The 23,387-nt window shown below is 48.5% G+C and overlaps 1 protein-coding gene across 1 annotated transcript; it reads right to left on the bottom strand.

Annotated features, from left to right (window-relative positions):
• Nucleotides 1-331: 331 nt before the first annotated feature.
• On the bottom strand, nt 332-13,011 carry SLC66A3 (solute carrier family 66 member 3). The gene is made up of 7 exons (XM_065928597.1): nt 12,739-13,011; nt 9,682-9,764; nt 9,531-9,600; nt 5,500-5,557; nt 3,877-3,997; nt 3,094-3,135; nt 332-1,409 (listed from the first exon to the last, which is right to left on the bottom strand). The coding sequence occupies exons 1-7, from the start codon at nt 12,876-12,878 to the stop codon at nt 1,318-1,320; spliced, it is 606 nt and encodes a 201-aa protein (XP_065784669.1). The 5' UTR covers nt 12,879-13,011; the 3' UTR covers nt 332-1,317.
• Between the last annotated feature and the right edge of the window lie 10,376 nt (nt 13,012-23,387).

Here is a 23,387-nt window from a genome sequence, read left to right as displayed (position 1 = left end):
ACTATATTTTCTCTAAGGAGTTGCTTTAAGCATTGATAAAGTATATCTAAATAAAATATTTGTTAGACTAAAAAATCACACAGTTTATACTACTAGTCAGATGATAACTGCATATGAGAAAAGATTTACTTGGACTTTTTTTAAAATGCGAACTATGATTTTTAAAACTATAGAATGAATAACTTGTTTTTTTATTTTTAGATGCCATGTTTCTCTTCCTATTGGTCCCAAGCAGTAGTTCTAAAAGGGTTAGTCAGTTTGTATTTTTAAAAACTGTACTTTACCTAACTTAAAGCTAATCACATTAAAACAATTGAGTTTTAAGACTCAGAAGAGTTCAAAATAAGTTTATTTTACACAGGAAACATTTTCTAATAAACATCATTTACTTACTGCATATAATAGAATAATGCTACTCAATTATTTGGTGAATGTTTTTAAATGTTAGGTTTTATAAGCTTTTATAGGAAAATACAGTGGATAATCTTAACAGCATGTTTAGAGTATGATACCATAATGAGAATTAAATCCATGAGAGCCTGGCAGAACCCAGCAATACTCTTTGCTGCATATATTTTCAGTAGGCAAACCCTGGTTGAGGTTGGCTGTACTTTGTACCAAATTCCAGTAACAGTTAATTGTGCAGGTGTGATCCTTTTAAAAATGGCAGCATTGTGCTTGAATCTGGAAGTATATTGGTTTGGGATTGCCCCTTCAAGTAGAGATTGCTGCTATCTTTTGTTATGAAATGCTTAAAGGCACAGTATGAAGTTAAAGAGCTACTTTGGTATATAAACCAGTTACATTTTTGCTTGCCTTGATATCTTTGCTATAGCCAAGGAGGTATTTTATGATAATATGATACAATAAGGCCATCCTATTGCGTATGTATTACAATTAAACATTCGTCCCAGGAAGTGAACCCTCGTAATTTATTAAAATTTCCAAAATCCCACTCCATTCATGTGCATTTGTGTTTTGGAGAGGGTGTACTTCTTAAAAGATTTTAAAAGTTGAGAAGTAGATGTAATTAGTTGCCAGAATAAGGGTCAAAGCTACCTCCTCAGAATGGGCTTTTTGGAAGACTTCCATCCATCACCAGCCTTCTCAGAATTGCAGATGTCTAAGTCCTACCTTAACCTAATAAAGTGGGGGTGGAGGATTTTTAAAAATCAACGTTTTTAAACAAGTGTTTAACTGGGCTTTTTCAAGTCTAAAGTATCTTTGGCACGGTTGACTAAACTTATGATTTAGCAGTGAGCTTTCTTTTCTTTGGTTCAGTTATTCAGAATCCACTTTGTGTATAGGAATAATCCATCATTCAGACTTTATATCGGTCTTCCGGTAGTGAAGTATTGTAGCAGTTACCCATATGTTTAAGGCCAGCATGATCACGAAACGTATAAGAACTGAAATCAGTCAAAAAAGAAAAGTGTATATTAAAAAATACTGTTTTCACATAAAATCACCACCTTCTCTAAGTAGAAGCCTAAATAGGCTTAATGCTCCCTACCCCCACCCAAAAGGAAACAGAACTATGGATCATGTGAACGTTAGTGCAACTGTGGTTCCAAATATTTCTGGGGAAAAAAATGGTCTTATCATTACTACCTCTGGTCACTTGGCCTGACTTCATGAATAATTTCATCTTAAATGCTTAATTTGGAGGAATCTGACTCTGGTTGGTAAATGCTACAACTTTTTAAAAACCTGTTACCATTTTTTTAAGCCTTAAGGGTGATGGTACCTTAGAAAATTCCATGTTAATTAAGCAAAAAGTAGTACACTGCAGTCAGTTAAGATAATTCTGAAAAACATCAAGGTATGTTTTATATTAAAGTAACCATGAAAACGTAGCTTTTTGTTAAAAAGGGAAAAATAATCTGAATGACTTAATGAACACTCCTGATAAATAAGGTTTATGAGACTTAATGTGTCTTTGGGGTTGTAAAACACTTTTAAGATAGCTGAACTGTTTTTAAGAGATTATTCTCAGATAATCACTTTATTATTCTCAGTTCACTTTCATGAATAGCTGTCACCTCAGATACAAAAAAAATTACAATTAGAAGATTCTCGACCTTTTAAAATTAATTTTTAATATGAAATTTGTTTTGTTGTTCAACTATGGTTTGACTCTCCTTTGCAAGCAGAGAATTCACGTCCTATAGGGAAGCCTCAGGTTTCTCCCTTCCCCACTTGACCGAGGTATATGCTCTGGCCAGACACTTTAAACCCTTCTCTCAGAGCTAATGTAAAGTACTTGAGCCAAAGATAAAACCCTGGGATGGGACTAGCAAGTGCATCCTGCTGCTTTCTGGCACTATGTCTCAGATAATAATGAACTTCTTTAAAAGGTCTACACACCAAGGACACATTTCTAGTCTTCACAGAATGAGTCACCCTACCTGTTTTAATCACTTTCCAAACATTTATATGCTTGAAAACTCAGCCTAAGGAATGAATGACATTCTCTTTAGGTTAACCCAAGTTTGTTTTCTCCTCCATCACGGTAACCCTTTAAAAATAACAGAACAAGGACATGGAGTAAAATGATTGTGTCACTCCCCATCCTGCTGCCTGTGGGCAGTTCTCTGAGGCTCCCTGCCACCGCCTTCCCTCTCATTAGACTCACCCCAGGGCTCTCCCACCAGCCCTGCTGGTGTCGCTCCATCCTCCTTGCTCACGACCTCCCCTCGTAACAGTCTCTTCCCTCCTCATCCCTCTCCCCTTCAAATTAATCTTCCCAGCTCCCTCCAACTATGTCAGGCCTTGTTAGGTGCTCATCCTGTCCTCTCCCGAAACACTTTACAATATTTTTCAAAAATTGTGTGATGACCTCACTCTTCATTTCCACTGCTGGAGTGGAAGCTTTATGAAGATAGGAATTGACTATCTTGTGCATATTCTATCCCAGATACGCAAGAGGGTGCTTAACACTATACACGGAGACTGATGAGGACCTGCAGTATACTGCAGCTAGCCTCCAGTGGGGCTAAACTGGCTCTGTTAAACCCCAAGATAATTTACAAGTGAAGGAGGCAGATGGCATAAAGTTCAAAAAGGACGTGGGCAGAAAAATATTTTGCTTACTTGTAAGATCATTGGTGGTCATTAAAGTTGTCATTATTCTTGCTGTAAAAGAAAAATTTCAGCAATATATATCAACTCAGACATTTCAATACTTAACAAGTATCTTTACATTTTAAATACAGGAATATACATTAACTATTCTTGAAAGATCTGAGTAGAAGAAAACCCTGGATGGAGAAGCTGATAGTTTAAGATTTTAGAAGAAACATGAAAAAGTATAATTCAAATATCAACAATTAGTAAATCTAATGAATGTAATAGCTCTGGATTTTTTTAAAATGTTCCTACCTAAATAGAGTATATATTTTAGGTAGTTCCTGCAAGAATCCAAATGAACAATGGAAATTGTCAAGTTGAGGCCAAACACACTATGGCTCCAGGAAAATGCCACTGCTGCAAATTATGTTCATCCACAAAAGTCAATGTATGATTCTCATCTCTTCAATTTATTACATCATAAACATGTTTAAAACAAGTTAGTGGATTTAATATAATCAACTTAGAAGAGAGGACTGTTAATATTAGGTCATATTTTTGGAGAAAAGTGTCCTTTCACATTTTTTTTAGCAACTGGGATACAGATCTTGCAGAAAATGGAGAGTGATGTGCACAAAATCAGTCTTATAAATAAGGATACACTAGAGATTCAAGAGTTACATGCAAAGGATTTAAGCTCAAGGGATTATGACCCTTGGACATCAAGTTAGCACACCCCTCTAGGTAGACACCTCCCCACCCACACACCAACAGAGGACACCCCATCAATTAGAGCTGTGTTCTCACCTGCACAGGTATAAGAAGCAAGGCTCCACGTCAGAGCGCTCACAGCTCCTGAGTCCCTGCTCTTCCACAGGTACTGGAGCTGGGCAAACTTACTGGCTGCACTGATGAAAGTGCATAAATTCTGTTTGAAGATAAAACAGGAGAAAGGAGTCCCTTAGTTTCAAATGCAGAAGAGCACCAGATACTGAAAGCCCCTTTGTGGGGAGAAGGGGGGTTATGCTTTCTGGGATTCCCCAATCAGGGATTGAACCTGGACCACCTGTGGTCCTAGCCACTGGACCACCAGGGAATTCCCTGAAAGCACCTTTGAGACCAAACTTTCATGTCAAGTAATAACCAACTCGCACAAGGACAAAAGCCAAGTTTCATGATGAAGAATGGAGGCAGCAGCAGCATGCTTAGGACTAAGCCACCAACCCCTTCAGGTGAGTAACCAATGTGCAGCCGCAGGGAGGACGTAACCGAGGGTAAAATTCTGCAATGGCCACAAAGGCTTATCTGTCCCCACCTGCCAATAATAGATTGATGTATAGATACTACAGTAGAGCGTGGGGGCACCATACTGCTTTGCACTGAGCTTTATCAACTCAAAGCAGCAAGCTGGGGCGCATCAGCTCTGAGTTTCCGGCTGTTCTGAGCCACGTGGTGAGGCTCTGGCCCTGTGCTCCCTGACCTCTGGCTCCCCAGTGAGGTTAACAGTACAGCACCCTCCACCCTGAGCCAGGCCCAGGTTGCCATGGTATAACCCTACATATCTGCTCTCCGTATGTCACAAGGCTGAGAGCCAAGTCCACTTTCCAACAAGATGCTGGAGGTAGAATGGGTCGAAATCCAGGAGTTCGGGTGTGGCCGGCAGTGACCACCAATTAGTTCTGCTCCTTTTCCCATGAGGTAGAAAAGTTCATGTCAACCACCATTTGATCTTTGGTCAAATGCTTCCTGACCTGCTACCAGAATCCTATTCCCAGCAGGGAATTTCTGGCCCTTAACCAAGGAAGGAAAAAGAATATAGCGCTTACCTTTTTCCAAGGAAGAAAAAAAATAATGTTCAGGGGGCAAAGTTAGAAAAATAATGAGCATGTCGTCAATGTGTAATTACTCACCTCATGATATGGTGCCAGTGGCAAAGAACCCACCCGCCAATGCAGGAAACCTGAGACGTGGGTTCCATCCCTGGGGTGGGAGGAGGAAATGGCAACCCACTCCGGTATTCTTGCTTGGAGAATCCCCACAGACAGAGGAGCCTGATGGGCTATAGTCCATTGGGTCACAAAGAGTTGGACACAACTGAAGTGACCTAGCACCCAACCTGAAACTCTTCACTTCATGCTCAGTTCTTCATTCGACTACTAATTCCACAATCCGGTTCTCGAGGGCTCCCCCGACCAAATGAAGTAAAAATATTGTGCCATAAATTTAAGTGAGAATACTGTCTTTTTAATATTTGGATAGCATTGGACTTTCATCCCAGCATGCTTTGGTACAGCTGCAAAGCACAGGGGTGCTTTCGGTACAGTGGGTTGAATGCCTGATCTGTAACACTGTTTTCAGGGCAGGTGTCACGAGGGAAAGAGCGAAGACAGGCTGCCGTGAACACACGTTCTTCTCGGGCAGTTTACTCACCATGGCCAGATCTAGGATCCACTGCTGCAGAGTGAGGATGAACCAAGCAGACACACAGCTTACCACGCGCTAAGGGACACAGCAGTGACTTGTTGGCTGGCAGTTCCACCACCCGCCCGTGGAAACAAACCGCGAACAGAGGTTACACATCTAAGCCAAGTGTGGAACTGGGAACAACTGCTAGAACTTGTCAGTTTGGAAAAGACAAAAGCGGTCCAGGTGAACACTTGCTAGTTCAGAAGCACAGAAGCAGAATTCTGGAAGAAAATTACAGAGAACCCTGTGTTCTCAGACCCATCCTAGGGCTGGGAACGTTCCAGATGATCTTAACTGTCCATTTCATTCTTGACCATGTAGACCTCTCCAACATAATGTCAACAGTTAACGCACCTTTGATCTAAGATGTAACACAATTTATTTTTATTTTTTTAAAACATGAAATTGTGGGATCAGAAGCCTCCAGGGTCTAGCCATATCAGTCTGACTAAAAGCCAAAATAATCACAGTGGTCGTGAAAGTGAAAGTTGCTCAGTCGTGTCTGACTCTTTGCAACCCCATGGACTGTATAGTCCATGGAATTCTCCAGGCCAGAATACTGGAGTGGGTAGCCTGTCCCTTCTCCAGGGGATCTTCCCAACCCAGGGATTGAACCCAGGTCTCCCACATTGCAGGCAGATTCTTTTCAGCTGAGTCACCGGGGAAGCCCAAGAATACTGGAGTGGGTAGCCATTCCCTTCTCCAGCGGATCTTCCCGACCTGGGAATCAAACTGGGGTCTCTTGCATTGCAGGTGGATTCCTTACCAACTGAGCTATCAGGGAAGGATCCTCATTTGCTATGATCTCTCCCAGAATCATTCCATTCCAGACACAATGGTCTTGCTATTCCTTGAACATTTTCAAGCGTACTTCATCTGAGCCCTCATACACTTACCTGTTTATCCTCTTCTTAGGAAACTTTTTCACCTGGTATCTTTAGGGCTTGTTGGCTCACTTCCTTCAGGTGTTTACTCGTGTATTGCCTTTTCAATAAATAGCTCCTCGTCCACCCTATGTAAAACTGAGATACCTCCTGTTTATTACCTGTCAGTGCTTTATTTTTCTCTGTAACTCATACCATGCAACATTCAATATATTTAGCTTGTTAAATATGGTTTTGTTAACCACATAACTTTTGTGAACACAAAAAGACTGTGCATAGAACAAGACTGGCTCATAATGCATGTTCAAGGATTGGCTAAAAAAAACAAGTTAAGCACTTAGGATGCCTGATAAAGGAGATGTCTTCTGCAAAATTGTTGTCACGTGAAACTGTTTACTGGTTTCCTCTTTCCTGCTAACTCCAGTGTAGAAATGACACAGTTGGGTAGAGCAATGCTAGGAGACAAGAGAAATGATACCTGATTTCCATTAAGCGCAGTGATACTGCAGGAAGGCAACCCGCCTAGAGAATCAGAAACAAACACAGGAGGTGGTGGCCAGGCCAGGGCGGGAACAGCCAGGAGCCTCTGCTGTGACCATAGGCAAGTCATTTTCCTTCTTTCAGCCTTGGTTTGCTTATCTGCAAAATGGGACTTAATATTCTTTACCCCATGTACCTCCTCACTGCTTTGTGGCATATTGTAGGGACTCAAGAGGCTGCCGGGATTACAATTAATAACATTATTTAAATGAAGGGCTTTGAAACAGACAATCCCTGTGCTCTGGCCAGTGGAAGTAAATACGAGTCGATACCAGAAAAAGGCAGCCTGAATCTAGGAGAAGCGAATTTTGTTTTTCAAACACTCTCTAATTTGAATTTTAAACTACTGTTGCCCAATTTTGTACCATTGCACCTCATTCCACTCATTCCAGATACACATTTTATAAAACTTGAGCAGCAGTAGCAGCAACTGCGATTCTAGAGATGACTTATTTGCAGGGTGGCTAGACAGAGCAAATTAAAATACAAGACATCCAGTTAAACTGGAATCTCAGATCAACAAGTGATTTTTTAGCATCAGCGTGTCCTGCATAGTATCTGGGACCTACTATTACTTATTTTAAAAATGCACTATTAATATGGCTACCCTGCTTACTCGAGCTCTGTACGTCACAACTGGAAGAAGGAAGTTATAAACATGTTGATACTTAGAATTGCCATTAGCACCCACATTTTCTAATCTACACCTCACCATTTGCACAAAGCTGCTGCATTTTATTTAAAAAGTAAATCCCACCATGCTTTCCACCTTTAAAGTACTCTGTTTTCTAAAGCCTTTTTTAACCAGCTAGGGCTGACCTTGAAACATTGAGGGGCAGTAGAGTCATGTGATCTCTCTTTTTTTTGCAGAGGAAAACCGAGTCTGGGGTCTTACAACTCGATCCAACAGTGGAGGGTCAGGACTCAGTCCACACCCATTCCCCTCTGCAGACAGGCTTTTAGTACAAGAGCCGCCACGACGTGCCATCTGCTCAGCTCGCCCTGTACTCCTGGCATTGTCATTCTAGAAACAACCCTAAAAGGTAGGCATTATGCTGCCTCTTCATAGATGGAAGAGCTGCAGCCCGGAGGACTGGGCTTTATGGTCAGGGCCCAAGGCCATCCAGGCAGTAGGCACGCTGGGGGTTCCCACCACTCCACGCCCACCTCCTCACATGTTCTGGGCAGATAAGGCTTGGCCGTCCCGCCCCCCTCACCTTTCCTCCACCCTGAAGCTCAGATCATGTCACTGATGTGGCAGGACTGACTGCCACTCAAAAAGGCTCTCTTGGCCTCTTAAGGAGAGTGAAGTTCAACAAGAGAATAACGGGAGTTTTGACAAGCAGAATGAAGATGGAAGGCAGGCCCACGTGCACAGAACATGCTGAGTGACGTGAGAGGCGACATGTCTGTGTGACGACCGGAGCCCTCGGAGACCTGAACCAGCTGTCAGGAGCCCAGACCCACCCACTAATAGGCAGTAAGAAGCCAAGCTGACCAGGTGTGTTAGTGGCATTGTGTTACAGACCAGACATGCCTGTCATTACATGGGGACATTTGGCAGGGAGGGAAGAAAGGTCTCCTTTCCCCTAAAGAAGACACGTGGACAACAGAGGTGCTCCTGCAGCCCAGCCTTGAGGTCCTAAGTCTATATCCCACCTGGTGGGTCAGGGAACCGTGGGGCACCCTGGTCTCAGAGGGGTGACCCCAGGCAGAGACATCTCGGGCATCTCTGGGCTGTGGAGATACACTCACCCACAAGGAATCTTACTTTGGGGATTGTTTTTTCTTAATTTAACCAAAAGAAGAAATATCTGGTAAAAGATCCTGCTTTAATAGGGCTTCCATGGTAAAGAATACACCTGCCATGTGGGAGACCTGGGTTCGATCCCTGGGTTGGGAAGATCCCCTGGAGAAGGGCATGGCAACCCACTCTAGCATTCTTGCCTGGAGAATCCCATGGACAGAGGAGCCTGGCGGGCTACATACAGTCCATGGGGTCGCAGAGAGTTGGACATGACTGAACGATGAAGCACAGCACAACACTGAACCCGGCTTAATAACATCCTATTGGCAAAACGGGTGGATGTGAGAGCTGGACCATAAAGAAAGCTGAGCACTGAAGAATTGATGCTTTTGAACTGTAGTGCTGGAGAAGACTCTTGAGAGTCCCTTGGGTTGCAAAGAGATCCAACCAGTCCATCTAAAGGAGATCAGTCCTGAGTGTTCATTGGAGGGACTGATGCTGAAGCTGAAGCTCCAATCCTTTGGCCACCTGATGCGAAGAACTGACTCATTTAAAAAGACCCTGATGCTGGGAAAGACGGAAGGCAGGAGGAGAAGGGGATGACAGAGGATGAGATTGCTGGATGGCATCACTGACTCAATGGACATGAGTTTGAGCAAACTCTGGGAGTTGGTGATGGACAGGGAGGCCTGGTGTGCTGAAGTCCATGGAGCTGCAAAGTGTCAGACACGACCGAGCCACTGAACTGAACTGAAGAGCAAAACAAAACACACCCCGCCTCCCCACCTGGTCCCAGCCCCGATTCTCAGATGCTGAAAGGATACGCGATGATGTATGGCGCTGCCCGTCTCACATCCCCGTTGAAGTGGAAGACACACAGCAGGAGGATGAGATCTGGAAAGCAAAGGCTCTGAGTGAGGGTGGTGGGGGAGGTGCTGAGGGCCGAGACTGGGCAGGGGGATGGAGGTCGGTTACCTTGTGCGATGAGGATGGGGAACTCCAGGTATGTCAGCAGGGGGTACTCGTAGTAACACTGGTACCGGAGGAAGACCAGGAACCTGGGGAGAGGGAGGGCACTCCTGAGGTCAGACTCACCCGACCCCGCAGCGGCAGGCCTGGCTCCCACCCAGGAGCCCAGGTTTGCGCGCAGAACCCGAGAACTGGAGCCCCGTATCAGCAAATGGTAAGGACGGAGGTACAGAACAAGCGCTTCCCTTGTAGCTCGGATGGTGAAGAGTCTGCCTGCAATGCAGGAGACCCGCGTTTGATTCCTGGGTCAGGAAGATCCCCCGGAGGAAACGGCAACGCACTCCAGTATCCTCGCCTGGAGAATCCCATGGACAGAGGAGCCTGGCAGGCTATACAGTCCATGGGGTGGCAAGAGTTGGACACGACTGAGTGACTAAACCACAAACCACCACAGAACAAGGAGGATGAACTATCAACCGAATCATCTCCGCGACTTCTGGAGCTGGGACACTGGGGTCTGCCAAGCCGCTTTGGATGGTCAGTTAGAGACAGATCTGACCAGGAGGAGGAAGAGACCGGGCTTCCGGACCCAGACCTGCTTGTCTCTAAGGCTGAGCACTTCCGAGGCCCCAGGCAGCTGCCTCAGAAGGACGCGCTCAAGAAGCCCAAGAGGCCAGGAAGCTCCTCTGAGGGAGGCTGAGAGCCACCCTGGGCGGGCGTCCCGGGCACAGGGCATATGAGGGCCCAGCAGCGGGCTGGGGAACCTGTGTTTTAAAGAGGAGGAACATCCTGAGATGATTCCAGCGGCCTCCAGAGCGCTGCGGCGGGGCGGGGGGTGGGAAGACAGGAGGACTCTTCAGATCCTTTAAGAAAATTCTAGCCCTGGAGAGGCTGTAGCGTGGAGGTGTGGGGGATAAAGATCCCAGGGTCCCTCCTCTCAGAAGAAGAGGCCTGAGCTTCCTGCCTTCCCAGCTCACACCCTGGCCAGTCCAGCCCCTTTGAAATCTAAATGCCTCTGTCATCATCCCCTCAGGTCTGTTTTCCCCGACCCAGACTGTAAAGACCACCCCCTACCCCGCCAGGCCCCATGTCCCCCTCAGGGTGAGCCAGAGCCTCCACAGACCATGTGGACTTAATGGTTTACATCTCCTAAGCCAGGAAGGGGTGTGACCACCGCCCCACACCCTCACCCGGGCCACGCTGTGACACTGGCCAGCACTTAGCCCTCCGCCTACCTGCTGAGCCACCTTCCTGAGACCACCTGGACTCATCCCTCCAGCATCACCTGCTGAGGTGGAGCACCAAGGGGAGCACAGACTCCAAGACTTGGGTGCTGGGCTCACAATCCCCGGCAGTTACTAACCTCTGGGGCCTCAGCTTACCTACCTGTGAAATGGGGATAAAAGCACACCTACCTCCATCCCCTGTATCTGCACAAAGAGATGCTTTAAACCTAAGACCACGTCTTCAGCATCTTTCTCTGGCCTCACTGCCTCCAATCCAGACTCCAAGCTTCTGTTTACAAGGCTCCCCGCCTGGAGGGCCTTCTTCTCCATTTGGCTACCTCTTCTGGTCCCTGAAAGGATGCCCAGGGGTTCCCCTGCCCTGGAGCAGATTAGGGGATCCCAAGCCCTGAATGATGAACTTCTCAGTTCAGTTCAGCCGCTCAGTCCTATCTGACTCTTTTCGACCCCATCGACAGGCACGCCAGGCCTCCCTGTCCATCACCAACTCCCGGAGCCTATTCAAACTCACGTCCATCACGTGAGTTTGAATCCAACCATCTCATCCTCTGTTGTCCCCTTCTCCTCCCGCCTTCAATCAAAGGGCACGGAAATCCACTCCAGTATTCTTGCCTAGAGAATTCCAGGGACAGAGGCGCCTGGAGGGCTACAGTCCATGGGCTCACAAAGAATCAGGCACAACTGAACTTCTCACCAATTATCTATTCTCCCCAGAGAAATGGGGAGCATGGAGGCAGGGAGCACTTCCCCAGGTGGCCCCCAAACTGATGGAGGTCACACACCCTAGGGTTGGCCCCTCTGATGGGGGTGCTCCTGGAGGGACCCCACAGGTCCGAGGGTGGCCCCTCACGCCTTGCGCTCCAGAGGTCTCCTCTTTCTCCCACCCTCTCCTCTTCCTTCCTTTTGGCGGGAGAAACCGGGTCCCACCAAGCGGGCTGCCCCCGCCCAGAAGTACCTGCCCAGGACCCGCCCTCAGAGTTGCGCGGTGGTAACTGGAGCCCGCCGGCTGGCGCTGGGCAGCCAGGAGGGCTGGGCCTAACGGGGCGAGGGGCTAGACTGCTGGGTTAGGGTCTTTCCCACCAAGTTTACAACTCCGCTTTTCACCGTTCAGGTCTTGATGATTATTACTTTGCTTATTCAGAATATTACTACTTTTTCGGTAAACTGAGGTATAACTGATATACATTATATTAGTTTCAGGTGTATAGCATAATTCAGTATTCGTATATATTGTGAAATGATCACTGCAACAAGTCTGGCTGTCATCCATCACGTTCAGATCTTTAAACACTGAGTCAGGGCACCCACTCCTGACTTTTAAGGATAAACGAGCTCTTGCAACAGTTCAACTGCCGACTGGAGCGCCAGCTGAAGTCCAACTCCAACTCAAATCCCCCTCTACCTCCAAAAAGCTCTACCTTTTCTGACACCCGTGCACCCCTTCCCCCCGAAGGGTGTAACTTTTAAAAGCCAGAGGGTCCAACCCCTGATTTTATAAGGAAACCGAGACCCGAGCTAGGGGGAGGGTGGGTTTAGACAGGATGCACACGCGAGTCTCGAGGGGCCAGTGGCCTTGCTCAAAGCGGGATGACTGGTTTTGTCACTAACCGGCGGAGTGACGATTTCTCTGAGTGTCGGCTTCCTTATCTGTAAAACGGGCGTGCGCCCACTTTCGTTCCGGCGCAAGGCTAGGGGAGCAGCAAGGACGGAAAGGAAGTGAGCGGCCCGGGCAGGCGCTACTCCCCGCGGCCGGGGCTTTGGGGCTCGGTTCCCCGCGCGCCTGCTTTAGCAGAGCCGGGGCGCTCCCGGGCTTACTCACCCCGCCAGCTCCAGCAGCAGGCTCGGGAGGCTGATGCCCCGCGAGCTGCGCGCCCCCAGCACGGCCGAGATCTGCGGCAGCTTCAGCGCCGCGCACACGCCCAGCGTGCTCCAGTTGCACAACCACAGCAGCGTCTCCATGGCGCCCGCGTGGCTGGGATTTCGGGGGTTCCGCCGGTCCGGCCGCCAGGCGAGGGGAGCGGCTCAGCTCTCGGCCGCCGGGTCCACCGGTCCGGTCCTTCCGCCTTTCCTGGCCCCCGCCCCCGGGGCCGCCCCGTCGAGGTCCGCCCCTCCGCTCCCCAGCCCCAGATCTCCGCCCTCCGCCCCGCCCAAGGGCTCCATCTCCCGCGCCTCTGTTCAATCCGGCCGCGGCTGGTCCCGACTCCTCCCCCGGCTCGCCCCCACCCCGGGCCCGCTCCGCCGGGGGCCTCGCCTCCTGGGGCCTTACTGTCGGGGTGCGCTCCTCCGCCCTGCCCCTGGTCCGCGCCCCACCTCGCCCCGCCAGCCCCTCCCCGGGTCCTGTCCCTCCGCCCCCGGGCCCGCCTCGTGCCATTTGCATGCTGTGTGCCCGCTGCTGATTCACTTTCCCGCGATGTGAAAAACAGACTCGGGCAGTTCTGAGCCTCCGGGCGACGCCCCGTAAGGGGCCGCTTTCCCACGGGTCGGCGGTGGGGGCAGAGCTTGAACCCCGGAGGGCGAACGGGCACCTCTCGCGGGGGCAGAGGCCATTTTGCTAAGAGTTTATTACTCCTGAAACGTGTGTTTTGTTTTGTTTTTCTCACTAAGCATTTCAGAGATAAGACTTTTTCGTTTCTCTGCGTCCTCCGCAATTTACACGCGGAGAAAGGGCCCAGGCCCGGCCAGCCTTTTCTCCTGCAGAGAGCGGAGGGCGCCCCATCCCTGAACTGCAGGAAGCCTCTTTGCTGGGGGCTTTGGTCCTCTACCCTGAAGACTACCCCGCCAGAGCCTTGCACTTCAGCGCTTGAGTGAGATTTTTTTTTTTTTTTTCCCCCTTAAGGAGGTAAAAATAGATTTCTATTGACAAAAGAAGGAATGAGGTGTCGGGGCGCGGAGGCGGGGGTTGTGTGTGTGCATTTTCCAAGTTTTCTAAATGGTATAGGTACTGAGTCAAGATTAAAAAACAGAAAAGAAAATAAAAGTCGCATAAATGCATTGCCAGAAACCATGGTAAAGAAAAGAACATTATCTGGTCAGCCCTTACACTTGCCCACCTCTCCTGTGTCCTGAGGGGAAATCAAGAGGGAGGAGACCAGGAAGCTTTCAGTGTGGGGGTTTACTGGCCTTTAGCTGGTTAAGATGCATATCTAAGGAAAAATGAAAAGCCCTGAAAATTATCCCCTAGAGAAGGAAATGGCAACCCACTCTAGTATTCTTGCCCAGAAAATTCCAAGGGTGGAGGAGCCTGGCGGGCTACAATCCATGGGGTCAGAGAGTCAGAGGGAACTGAGCTACTAAAGGAGCAGATATATGGGGGATTGCTATGCTAGACTCTCCTTCTGCATAGGTTTGACACGTTCTCTATTAAAAGCAAGTTTAGAAACAGAAGGAAGGATGGTATGAGGTCCTGTGACGCTCATTTTAAGGTAAGGATTCTGAGCTCCAGAAAGGTGAGGGAACCTAGGTCCCGGGACTGGATTTAGTCCTGGTGTTATTGATCTGGGGTCTTGAACGCTTTGCTCAACAGAAATCAATAAGAGGGCGGAGACATTCACGCAAGGTTTTACTGGGTCTTGGGTTGAGCCTGAGTGGTGGCTTAGGTGGTCTGCCCACCCCCTTGGTATTGCTTTGCACAGGGATCAGACATGGTACCCTGCTTTGGTCCGAGCACCTCAGAAGTGGCAGTTGAGTTTTGGCCTTGCTGTATCCAATTACTCATATTTTGCCCCAGCTGCCCAAGTATGCAGTTATTTTTAGTCCCTTATCATTTCTTTATATTCTGTTGCTGGAGGAGACATTTGTCCTGGTGGAACCACTCAGGTAGAGTCCCAGGTCCCAGCCTGTCTCACTAGCACTAGATGTGCTTATTGCTTTTGAGATGTCATTGTCTCTGCCCTCTCAGGAGAGTGTGTGTGTGTGTATGTGTGTGTGTGTGTGTGTGTGTGTGTTGTATTTGTCTGCTTGGGCAGCATTAACAAACTACCACACACTGCGGGAGTTAAACAACAAGAATTGATTTTTTCACACTTCTAGAGGCTGGAAGTCCAAGATCAAGGTACCAGCAGGATTGGTTTCTGAGGATGCCTCTCTCCTTGGCTTGTAGACAACTGCCTTCTCTTTCCTCTGTATGCACATCCCTCGTGTCTCTTCTTATAAGGACTCCAGTCCTATTAGCTTAGGGTTCCACCCTTAGGTCCTCACTTAACCTGAATTACCTCTTTAAAGGTCTTATCTCCAAATTTTATGACAGTGTGGGTTGGGGCTTTGACATGTGAGTTTTGAGAGAACACAATTCAGTCCATGATAGCAACATATAGATGTTCACACACGCTCTGCATGTACCCACATACATTTTATTGATATGTATATATTACATGTATATGTTACCGAGTCCAAGCTTACTCTGCTCACTGTGAGATAAACCAGTCAATCTGAGATGGGGTGTTGGGACGAGGAAGGGACTTTATTCTGGAGCCAGCTGACCAAGAAGATGCAGGCTGAAGTGAAAGTCATGTTTGACTCTTTGTGATCCTATGGACTATACAGTCCGTGGAATTCTGCAGTCCAGAATACTGGAGCGGATAGCTGCTGCCTTCTCCAGGGGATCTTCCCAACCCAGGGATCAAACCCAGGTCTCCTGCATTGCAGACGGATTCTTTACCAGTTGAGCCACAGGAAAGCCCAAGAATGCTGGAGTGGGTAGTCGATCCCTTCTCCAGGGGATCTGGTAGCAAATTCAAATGAGTCTCATGAGCCACCAGGACAGGGTGTTGGGAGATGACATAACTTTGGAATTTTGTAACTTCTGGAACTTTGGAGGGTCCAGAAGTTCTCTGCCAAGAAGAGTGTGTCAATGAGGGCTCGACTACAGACCACAGAATCTGCCTCTTAGTAGTAGTAGTAGCAGTGTTAGTTGTTCAATTAGTGTCTGACTCTTTGAGACCCCGTGGACCTGCTAGGCTCCTCTGTCCATGGGATTCTCCAGGCAAGAATACAGAGTGGATAGCCATTTCCTCCTCCAGGGGACAGGATCTGCCTCTTTCAGTTCAGTCACTCAGTCATGTACAACTCTTCACGACCCCATGGACCGCAGCATGCCAGGCCTCCCTGTCTATCCCCAACTCCCAGAGTTTGCTCACACTCATCTCCATTGAGTCAATGATGCCATCCAACCATCTCATCCTCTGTCATCCCTTCTCCTCCTGCCTTCAATCTTTCCCAGCACTAGGGTCTTTTCAAATGAGTCAGCTCTTCGCATCAGGTGGCCAAAGGATTGGAGCTTCAGCTTCAGCATCAGTCCTTCCAATGAATATTCAGGACTGATCTCCTTGAGGATGGACTGGTTGGATCTCCTTGCAGTCCAAGGGACTCTCAAGAGTCTTCTCCAACACCACAGCTCAAAAGCATCAATTCTTTGGCACTCTGCCTCCTTAGTGAGCTACTTAGTATTTCGAGGCGCTAAGCAGAGTGTGGAGTCACTGGGAGGGTGAGGAGGTATGAGGAGGCCCTCAGGAACAGCTTCCAGAATGTCACGGCCCTGGGAGGGGAGTGGCGCGGCCACCTCCCCTGCTGTCCTGTGATCAGGAGGGCCGCCCAGTCAGGGCGCCGGGGACTGACCCCCACAGCAGCCGGCCCAGCTGACCCCGAAGGACCAGCCACTGCATCTCTGAGCTTCCAGAAGGGTCCCAGGCTTTGCCTTCGGCCCTCCGCTGCCCTTGAGAAGCCTGACGACCACGGTGTCACATCCAGCCCCCTTCCTGCCTGGCTGCCACGGTCAGGGTCTTCACAGAGCCATGCCCTTAGCCCGCGACAGTGACCACTGCGCAGGGCCACCAGGACCTCGGGGGCCTTGGACAAAAGACAGTTTCTGTTTGTTATTCCCTAGTGGGCGTTGGGGAGCGGTGGGAGTTACGGAGGGCAAATCTAGTCGAAGCTGTTTGTTGTCTCATGTGTTTGGGTATCAAAGCTGGAGGCCGAGGGCTGAGGTCCCCGAGGGCTCAGGGGGACATCCGTCTGAAGTCCTGGCCTAGTCGGTCCTGGCTTCTCGTCTCCTTCCTGTGAGCTCTCGGGGCTCCGGTGCTCCGACTGGACTGCAGGGCTCCCAGGGCTGAGGAGGTGGCCAGAAAGCAGACGGGGGCAGCTGGAGAGGGCTGGGACACGGGGCGTGGGCCAGAGAGGGTGAAGGGCTGGCCCCGGGGGCCAAGCACAGGAAGTGTGGCGGAGACAGCGCGGAGCAGCCCGCCGTCACCGCACGATGCTGTCATTAATCATCCCGGGGCCGAGAGCTCCCTGCTGTCCGTAACCTCTCTCTGTGTTCTTCTGAAATCCTCTGCTGCTCTGAACATCGGGAACCGGCTGTGCTTGGCCACAGACCCGCAGTTCTTCAGTTCTGGGCTGTCTCCTGTGAGCAGCTGAGGGCAGCGGAGGAAAGAAGGCATAAGGGTGCCCGGTCACGGGGCAGGGAGGAGAAGCTGGCTCTGGAGGAGGGAGGCTGCGGCGGGGAGGGGCTTGCCTGCTCACCCTGGATTCGGGATGGAGTCTCAGTTATGTTGAGGTATACTTTCAGGATTCACTTGCAAAGGGAATCTAGACGGTTAACTCAGTGTCCCCTATGATTTCAATAAATCCAGCTCATGTTCAGATGCCAAACTTTTGGTGCGAGCAGTTCCTGCCTTAACACGTGCCACGGGGTTGGCACTGGCCTCCACCCTGGCTAGACTGTTAGTCAGTGGACAGTTACGTCATGTAGGAAGAGTAAAATAGGGAAGCAAAGAAATTCTTTTAAAAAGTGAAGTGAGAGAAGTTGCTCAGTCGTGTCCGACTCTTTGCGACCCCATGGACTGCAGTCCACCAGGCTCCTCCATCCATGGGATTTTCCAGGCAAGAGTACTGGAGTGGGTTGCCATTTCCTCCTCCAGGGGATCTTCCTGACCCAGGGATCGAACCTGGGTCTCCCACATTGTAGGCAGACATTTTTACCATCTGAGCCACCAGGGAAATCCCCAATCTTATTAAATGGAGAACAGTGTGGAGTTTCCTTAAAAAACTAGAAATAGAACTGCCATATGACCCAGCAATCTCACTGCTGGGCATACACATGGAGGAAACCAGAACTGAAAGAGACACGTGTCCCCCAATGTTCATTGCAGCCCTGTTTACAAGAGCTAGGACGTGGAAGCAACCTAGATGTCCATCGGCAGACGAATGGATAAGAAAGCTGTGGTACATATAGGCAATGGAATGTTACTCAGCTGTTAAAAAGAATGCATTTGAATGAGTTCTAATGAGGTGGATGAAACTGGAGCCTATTATACAGAGTGAAGTAAGTCAGAAAGAAAAGCACCAATACAGTATGTTAACACATATACATGGACTTTAGACAGATGGTAACGACGACTCTATATGCAAGATAGCAAAAGAGACGCAGATTAAAAGAACAGACTTTTGGACTCTGTGGGAAAAGGTGAGGGTGGGATGATTTGAGAGAGTAGTATTGAAACATGTATATTACCATATGTGAAATAGATGACCAGTCCAAGTTCATGCATGAAATGGCACTCAAAGCCGGTGCACTGGAACAACCTAGAGGGATGGGATGGGGAGGAAGGTGGGAGGGGGTTCAGGATGGGGACACATGTACACCCATGGCTGATTCATGTCAGTGTATGGCAAAAAACCATTGCAATATGGTAAAGTAATTATCCTCCAATTAAAATTAATTAATTAATTAAAAAATCTTATTGAAGTATAGTTGATTTACAATATTGTATTAGTTTCAGGGATATAGCAAAGTGATTCATACACAAATTTTTTTTTTATTCTTTTCCACTCAAAATTATAAGTTGCTGAATACAGTTCCCTACGTTATACAGTAATTCTTTACTGTTTATCTATTTCACATGTGATATTGTGTTTCTCTTAATCCCGTACTCTTAATATATCCCTCCCTCCCTCCCATCTTTCCCGTTTGGGAACCATAGTTTTTACTCCTATGTCTATGAGTCTGTTTTTGTTTTGTAAATAAGTTCATTTATACTCTTTTTTAGATTCCACACATTAGTAGTATCATAAAATATTGGTCTTTGTCTGTCTGATTTAATTCATCTAGTATGATCATCTCCAGGTCCATCGATGTTGCTGCAGTTGGCATCGTTTCATTCTTCTTTATGGCAAAGGAATATCCCATTCTATATATCTCACATCTCCTTTATTCACTCATCTGTCAGTGGACATTTAGGTTGCTTCCCTGTCTTTGCTGTTGTAAATAGGGCTGCCTTGAACATGTGCATGTATCTTTTCCAATTAGAGTTTTCATCTTTTCCAGATGTATGCCCAGGAGTAGGATATGTTTTTAGGTTTTTTAAGGAAAGTCCATAATGTTCTCCATAGTGGCTGTACAAATTTACATCCCCACCAACAGTGTAAGAGGGTTCCATTTTCTCCACACCTTCTCTAGCATTTATTATTTGTGAAGTTTTTGATGATGGTCATTCTGATCGGTGTGAAATGACTGTAGTTTTGATTTGCATTTCTCTAATACTGTAATTAGCAACGTTGAGCACCTTTTCATATCCGTTTTTGACCACCTGTGTGTCTTCTTTGAAGAAATGTCTATTCAGGCCTTTGGCCCATGTATTTTGATTGGGTGGTTTGGGTTTTTTTGATGCTGAGTTGTATGAGCTATTTGCATGCTTTGGAAATTAAGCCTTGTCAGTCCCATCACTTGTAAACATTTTCTCCCAGTCAGTAGTTTGTCTTTTTGCTTTGTTATGATTCCCTTCACTGTTCAAAAGATTATAAAGTTTGATTAGGTTCCCTTTGTTTATTTTGAAGTGAAGAGCTTTCCTGCAAGCATCAAAGGTTGATGATCAACAGCAGCAGTGACAACTATAGATGTGTCTGGAATCTGTTGAGTCTCTGCTGTGTGCCCAGGTGTTTGACTTTCAATTAAGTTGTTCCACGTATCCCTTGAAGCAAGGAGGCTGTTCCCGTTTTGATGTGGTTTTGGCTGGGAGTTCCTGCCCTGGCACATGGCTGTGGCTCTTTCTTTTCCCTCCCTCCATCTTGGACTCTGTCATTTTGCCGCAGGACCAGTCATAGGAGAGCTGCTCCAACCTGGGGCCTAGCCCATCCCTGCTGTTTTGTGAGTGCTGGTTGCCCCAGGGACATCTTTGAAACCTGGGATGTGGGAGATAGGACTTGGGTGTTCTGTCAGCCTTCACTGATCTCCCAGCCTGGCCTTTACAGGCTAAGATCTTGGGCCAGCCTTTGATTTTCCTTGGTCTCAATTTCTTCATTTTACAATGGGGATCACCGTACCTGAGGGCTTCCCAGTAGTTCAGTAGTTAAGAACCTACCTGCCAATGCAGGAGACGCAGGACACAAGGGTTCACTCACTGGGTCGGGAAGATCCCTTGGAGAAGGAAAAGGCAACCTACTCCAGTATTCTTGCCTGGAGAATCTCACAGACAGAGGAGCCTGGTGAGTTACAGTTCATGGGGTCACAGAAGAACTGGACACAACTTAGCGACTGAAACAACATCAACAATAACAACCATACCTGCAATGGTCAAGGGCTGGCAGTGAAGTGGGTGTCCTGAGTAACCCCTGATAACACTGAGGACCTATTCTTGGTGGTTATGGAGGATCCTGCAGGTTGGGAAACAGTCCCCCTTTTCCAAGGACCCAAAGACTGTCCTTGAGCAGAAGAGGTCTAAATTTTACTAAATACTGGGGATTCACGTTTTGGAGGATTAAGGAGGTCCAGTACTGTACAGAGACTGAGTGTAGTCTCAGGCCCATAGTCAGTCTCTAGAATTAGGCAACTGTGTGCTGTTGGGCAAGTGACTTAACCTCTCTGTGCCTCAGTTTTCTCTACCTTAGGGCATAATGATACTCAAGTTTGCTGAAAGGAGTAAAGGACTCCAAACACGTAAATGACAGTGACATTTAAGGTTAGCTGTGAAACTGGCAAAAGCCCAAGAAAATGTCAGAAAAAGTGACCATCCTCTCCCCTGGTCCATTTTCCTCTTTTCAGGAGGCAGTGGCTGGGTTGCTGCAAAAGATGCAGCGGAAAGCCCAGAGACTTGGGCTTTGCCTCCAGAGTTTCAGGATTTTAGCCTCTTGTGAATATAACACCCCTGCCTGCTAACTTTGAGGTTATTATGAGAAGCAAAGTCTGCTCTGGTGGCCCCTGTGGTGAGGAGACCTGGGTTCAGTCCCTGGGTCGGGGAGATCCCCTGCAGGAGGGCGTGGCAGCCCTCCAGCATTCTTGCCTGGAGAATCCCATGGACAGAGGAGCCTCGCAGACTACAGTCCATGGGGTCGTACAGAGTCAGATATGACTGAAGCGACTTAGCACACACACAAGAGGGAGAAACGAGGGAATAAAACTTAAATGCTTCCCACTGGAAATGTGGATAATGGTTGTTTCTGTTTGTTTACCTCTGCTCCACACACACACACACACACACACACGCACACACGTCCCTCACAGGCTCCTCCCACCTGTGCACCCCCTCTCGCCTCCTCCAAGGCCTCTCCCCTCCTCAGACGTGGAGACCAGACCACAGGCTGTTTTGCTCCTGGTCCCTGGGCCTCTGTCTCAAGGCCACGCCTGCACCGCGAGGGAAAATTCAGCCCAGCTACATGACCAAGAGGAAGAGCAGGACTAACCCACCAGTTTGTTTGCTTAAAACATACCTTTATTATTTTATATTTTTGAGGTTGTTATGAGAAGCAAAGGCCACACTGTGTGGCATGTGGGATCTTAGTTCCCCAACCAGAGATCAAACTCATGTTCCATGCGATGGAAGCTTAGCATCTTAACCACTGGGCCACCAGGGAAGTCCCTAAGCCATTGTTTTTTAGCCAGAAAGAGAAAAGAAGCCCTATCTGCAATTTTTGCCTGGACATGAGTGGCCCAGACCATCCTTCATAAAGTGGACATGGGCTGCTGACACCACACTTGGGAGGCAAAGGAGACCAGCACTCAGGGAGTGCCCCTGACCCTGGGCCAGCCCTGCCCACGTGAGCATCGCCTGGACCCCAGGCATCCTGCTCCCTTTTCCGGCCCAAGCCCAGGCCAGGTGCCTCCCTGTCTGCCCCGCGGCACAGAGGATGGATCCTGGTCACGGGTTCCCTGGGGTGGCCGGCACTGTTTCAACTGGGATCCGCTGTAGGCAGGCTCCCCTCACTCCAGCTTCACCCTGACCGCCCTGCCCATGACACGGGTAACGAAAGAGATGGAGACGCTGACTGGAGAGCCGACTGTCTCTGCAGCTTCTGTCTGAGGACCCACGTCTTCCCCGGGTGATGGTACTAGGACAGGGCTTGGCCTCCCTAGAGAGGGGCATCTGCGGCAAATACACCCTCCTGCTCCACTGCAGGCACTGCTCAATCACACAGGGTAACTCATTTAGTCCTCCTAACAACCTGACTAAATCGACCATTTTATCCCTATATGTGGTAGCAGAAAACTGGCTCCCCAAAGACATCCATGTCCTACACCCTGGGACCCTGTGTGCAAGAGGGATTTTGCAGGTGTGATTGAATTAAGGACTGTGAGCTGGAGAGATTATCCCAGACGTTCGGGGTGGGTCAGTGTAGTCACAGGGGCCTTAAAAGATAGGGGAGGGAGGGAGAGAGAGAGAAAGATTTGAAGATACCATTGCTGCCCTTCTCCAGGAGAAGACTCTCGAGAGTCCCTTGGACTGCAAGGAGATAAAACCAATCAATTGGAGATAAAACCAGTCAATCCTGAAAGAAATCAACCCTGGATATTCACTGCTGAAGCTGAAGCTCCAAAACTTTGGCCACGTTGGTGTGAAGAGCCAACTCATTGGAAAAGACCCTGATGCTGGGAAAGATTGGGGGCAGGAAGCGAAGGGGGTAACAGAGGATGAATGAGATGGTTGGATGGCATCACTGATTCAAAGGACATGACTTTGAGCAAACTCCAGGAGGTGGTTAAGGACAGGGAAGCCTGGTGTGCTGCAATCCGTGGGGTCACAAACGGTTGGACATGACAAGCAACTGAAAAACAACAACATTGCCGCCCTTGAAGGTGAAGGAGCCAAGGGCCAAGGAGTTTGAACAGTTTCCGGAAGCTGGAAGAGGTGAGGCATCAGATTCCTCCAGCTTCCAGAAAGGAATGCGGCCCTACCAATGCCTTCAGTTCAGTTAGTCCAGTGAGAGCTGCTTTGGATTTCTATCTTCAGGATTGCAAGATAACATGCATGTGTGGTTTGGAGACGCTCAGTTTGTGGTCACCTGTTACAGTACCGATGGAAACACCACATCACAGATGGGGAAATGGCCCGGAGGTTCCAGTGACCTGCCCAAGACTGCAGGTGCCTAAAGCCAGGAGCAGGATCCCGACTCAATGGTCAGCGCTCCTGACCCCCGGCTTGTGTGGGATGCTGTCTGAGGCTTTGGTGATGGCTCCCCAGCAGCGTCCGCCCAGCCCTCCTC

The sequence above is a fragment of the Muntiacus reevesi genome, chromosome 3, assembly GCF_963930625.1.
Source record: "Muntiacus reevesi chromosome 3, mMunRee1.1, whole genome shotgun sequence".
Classification (NCBI taxonomy): Eukaryota; Metazoa; Chordata; class Mammalia; order Artiodactyla; family Cervidae; genus Muntiacus; species Muntiacus reevesi.
Note: the sequence above shows the minus strand (reverse complement) of the source record. Positions and strands in the feature narration are given on the sequence as shown.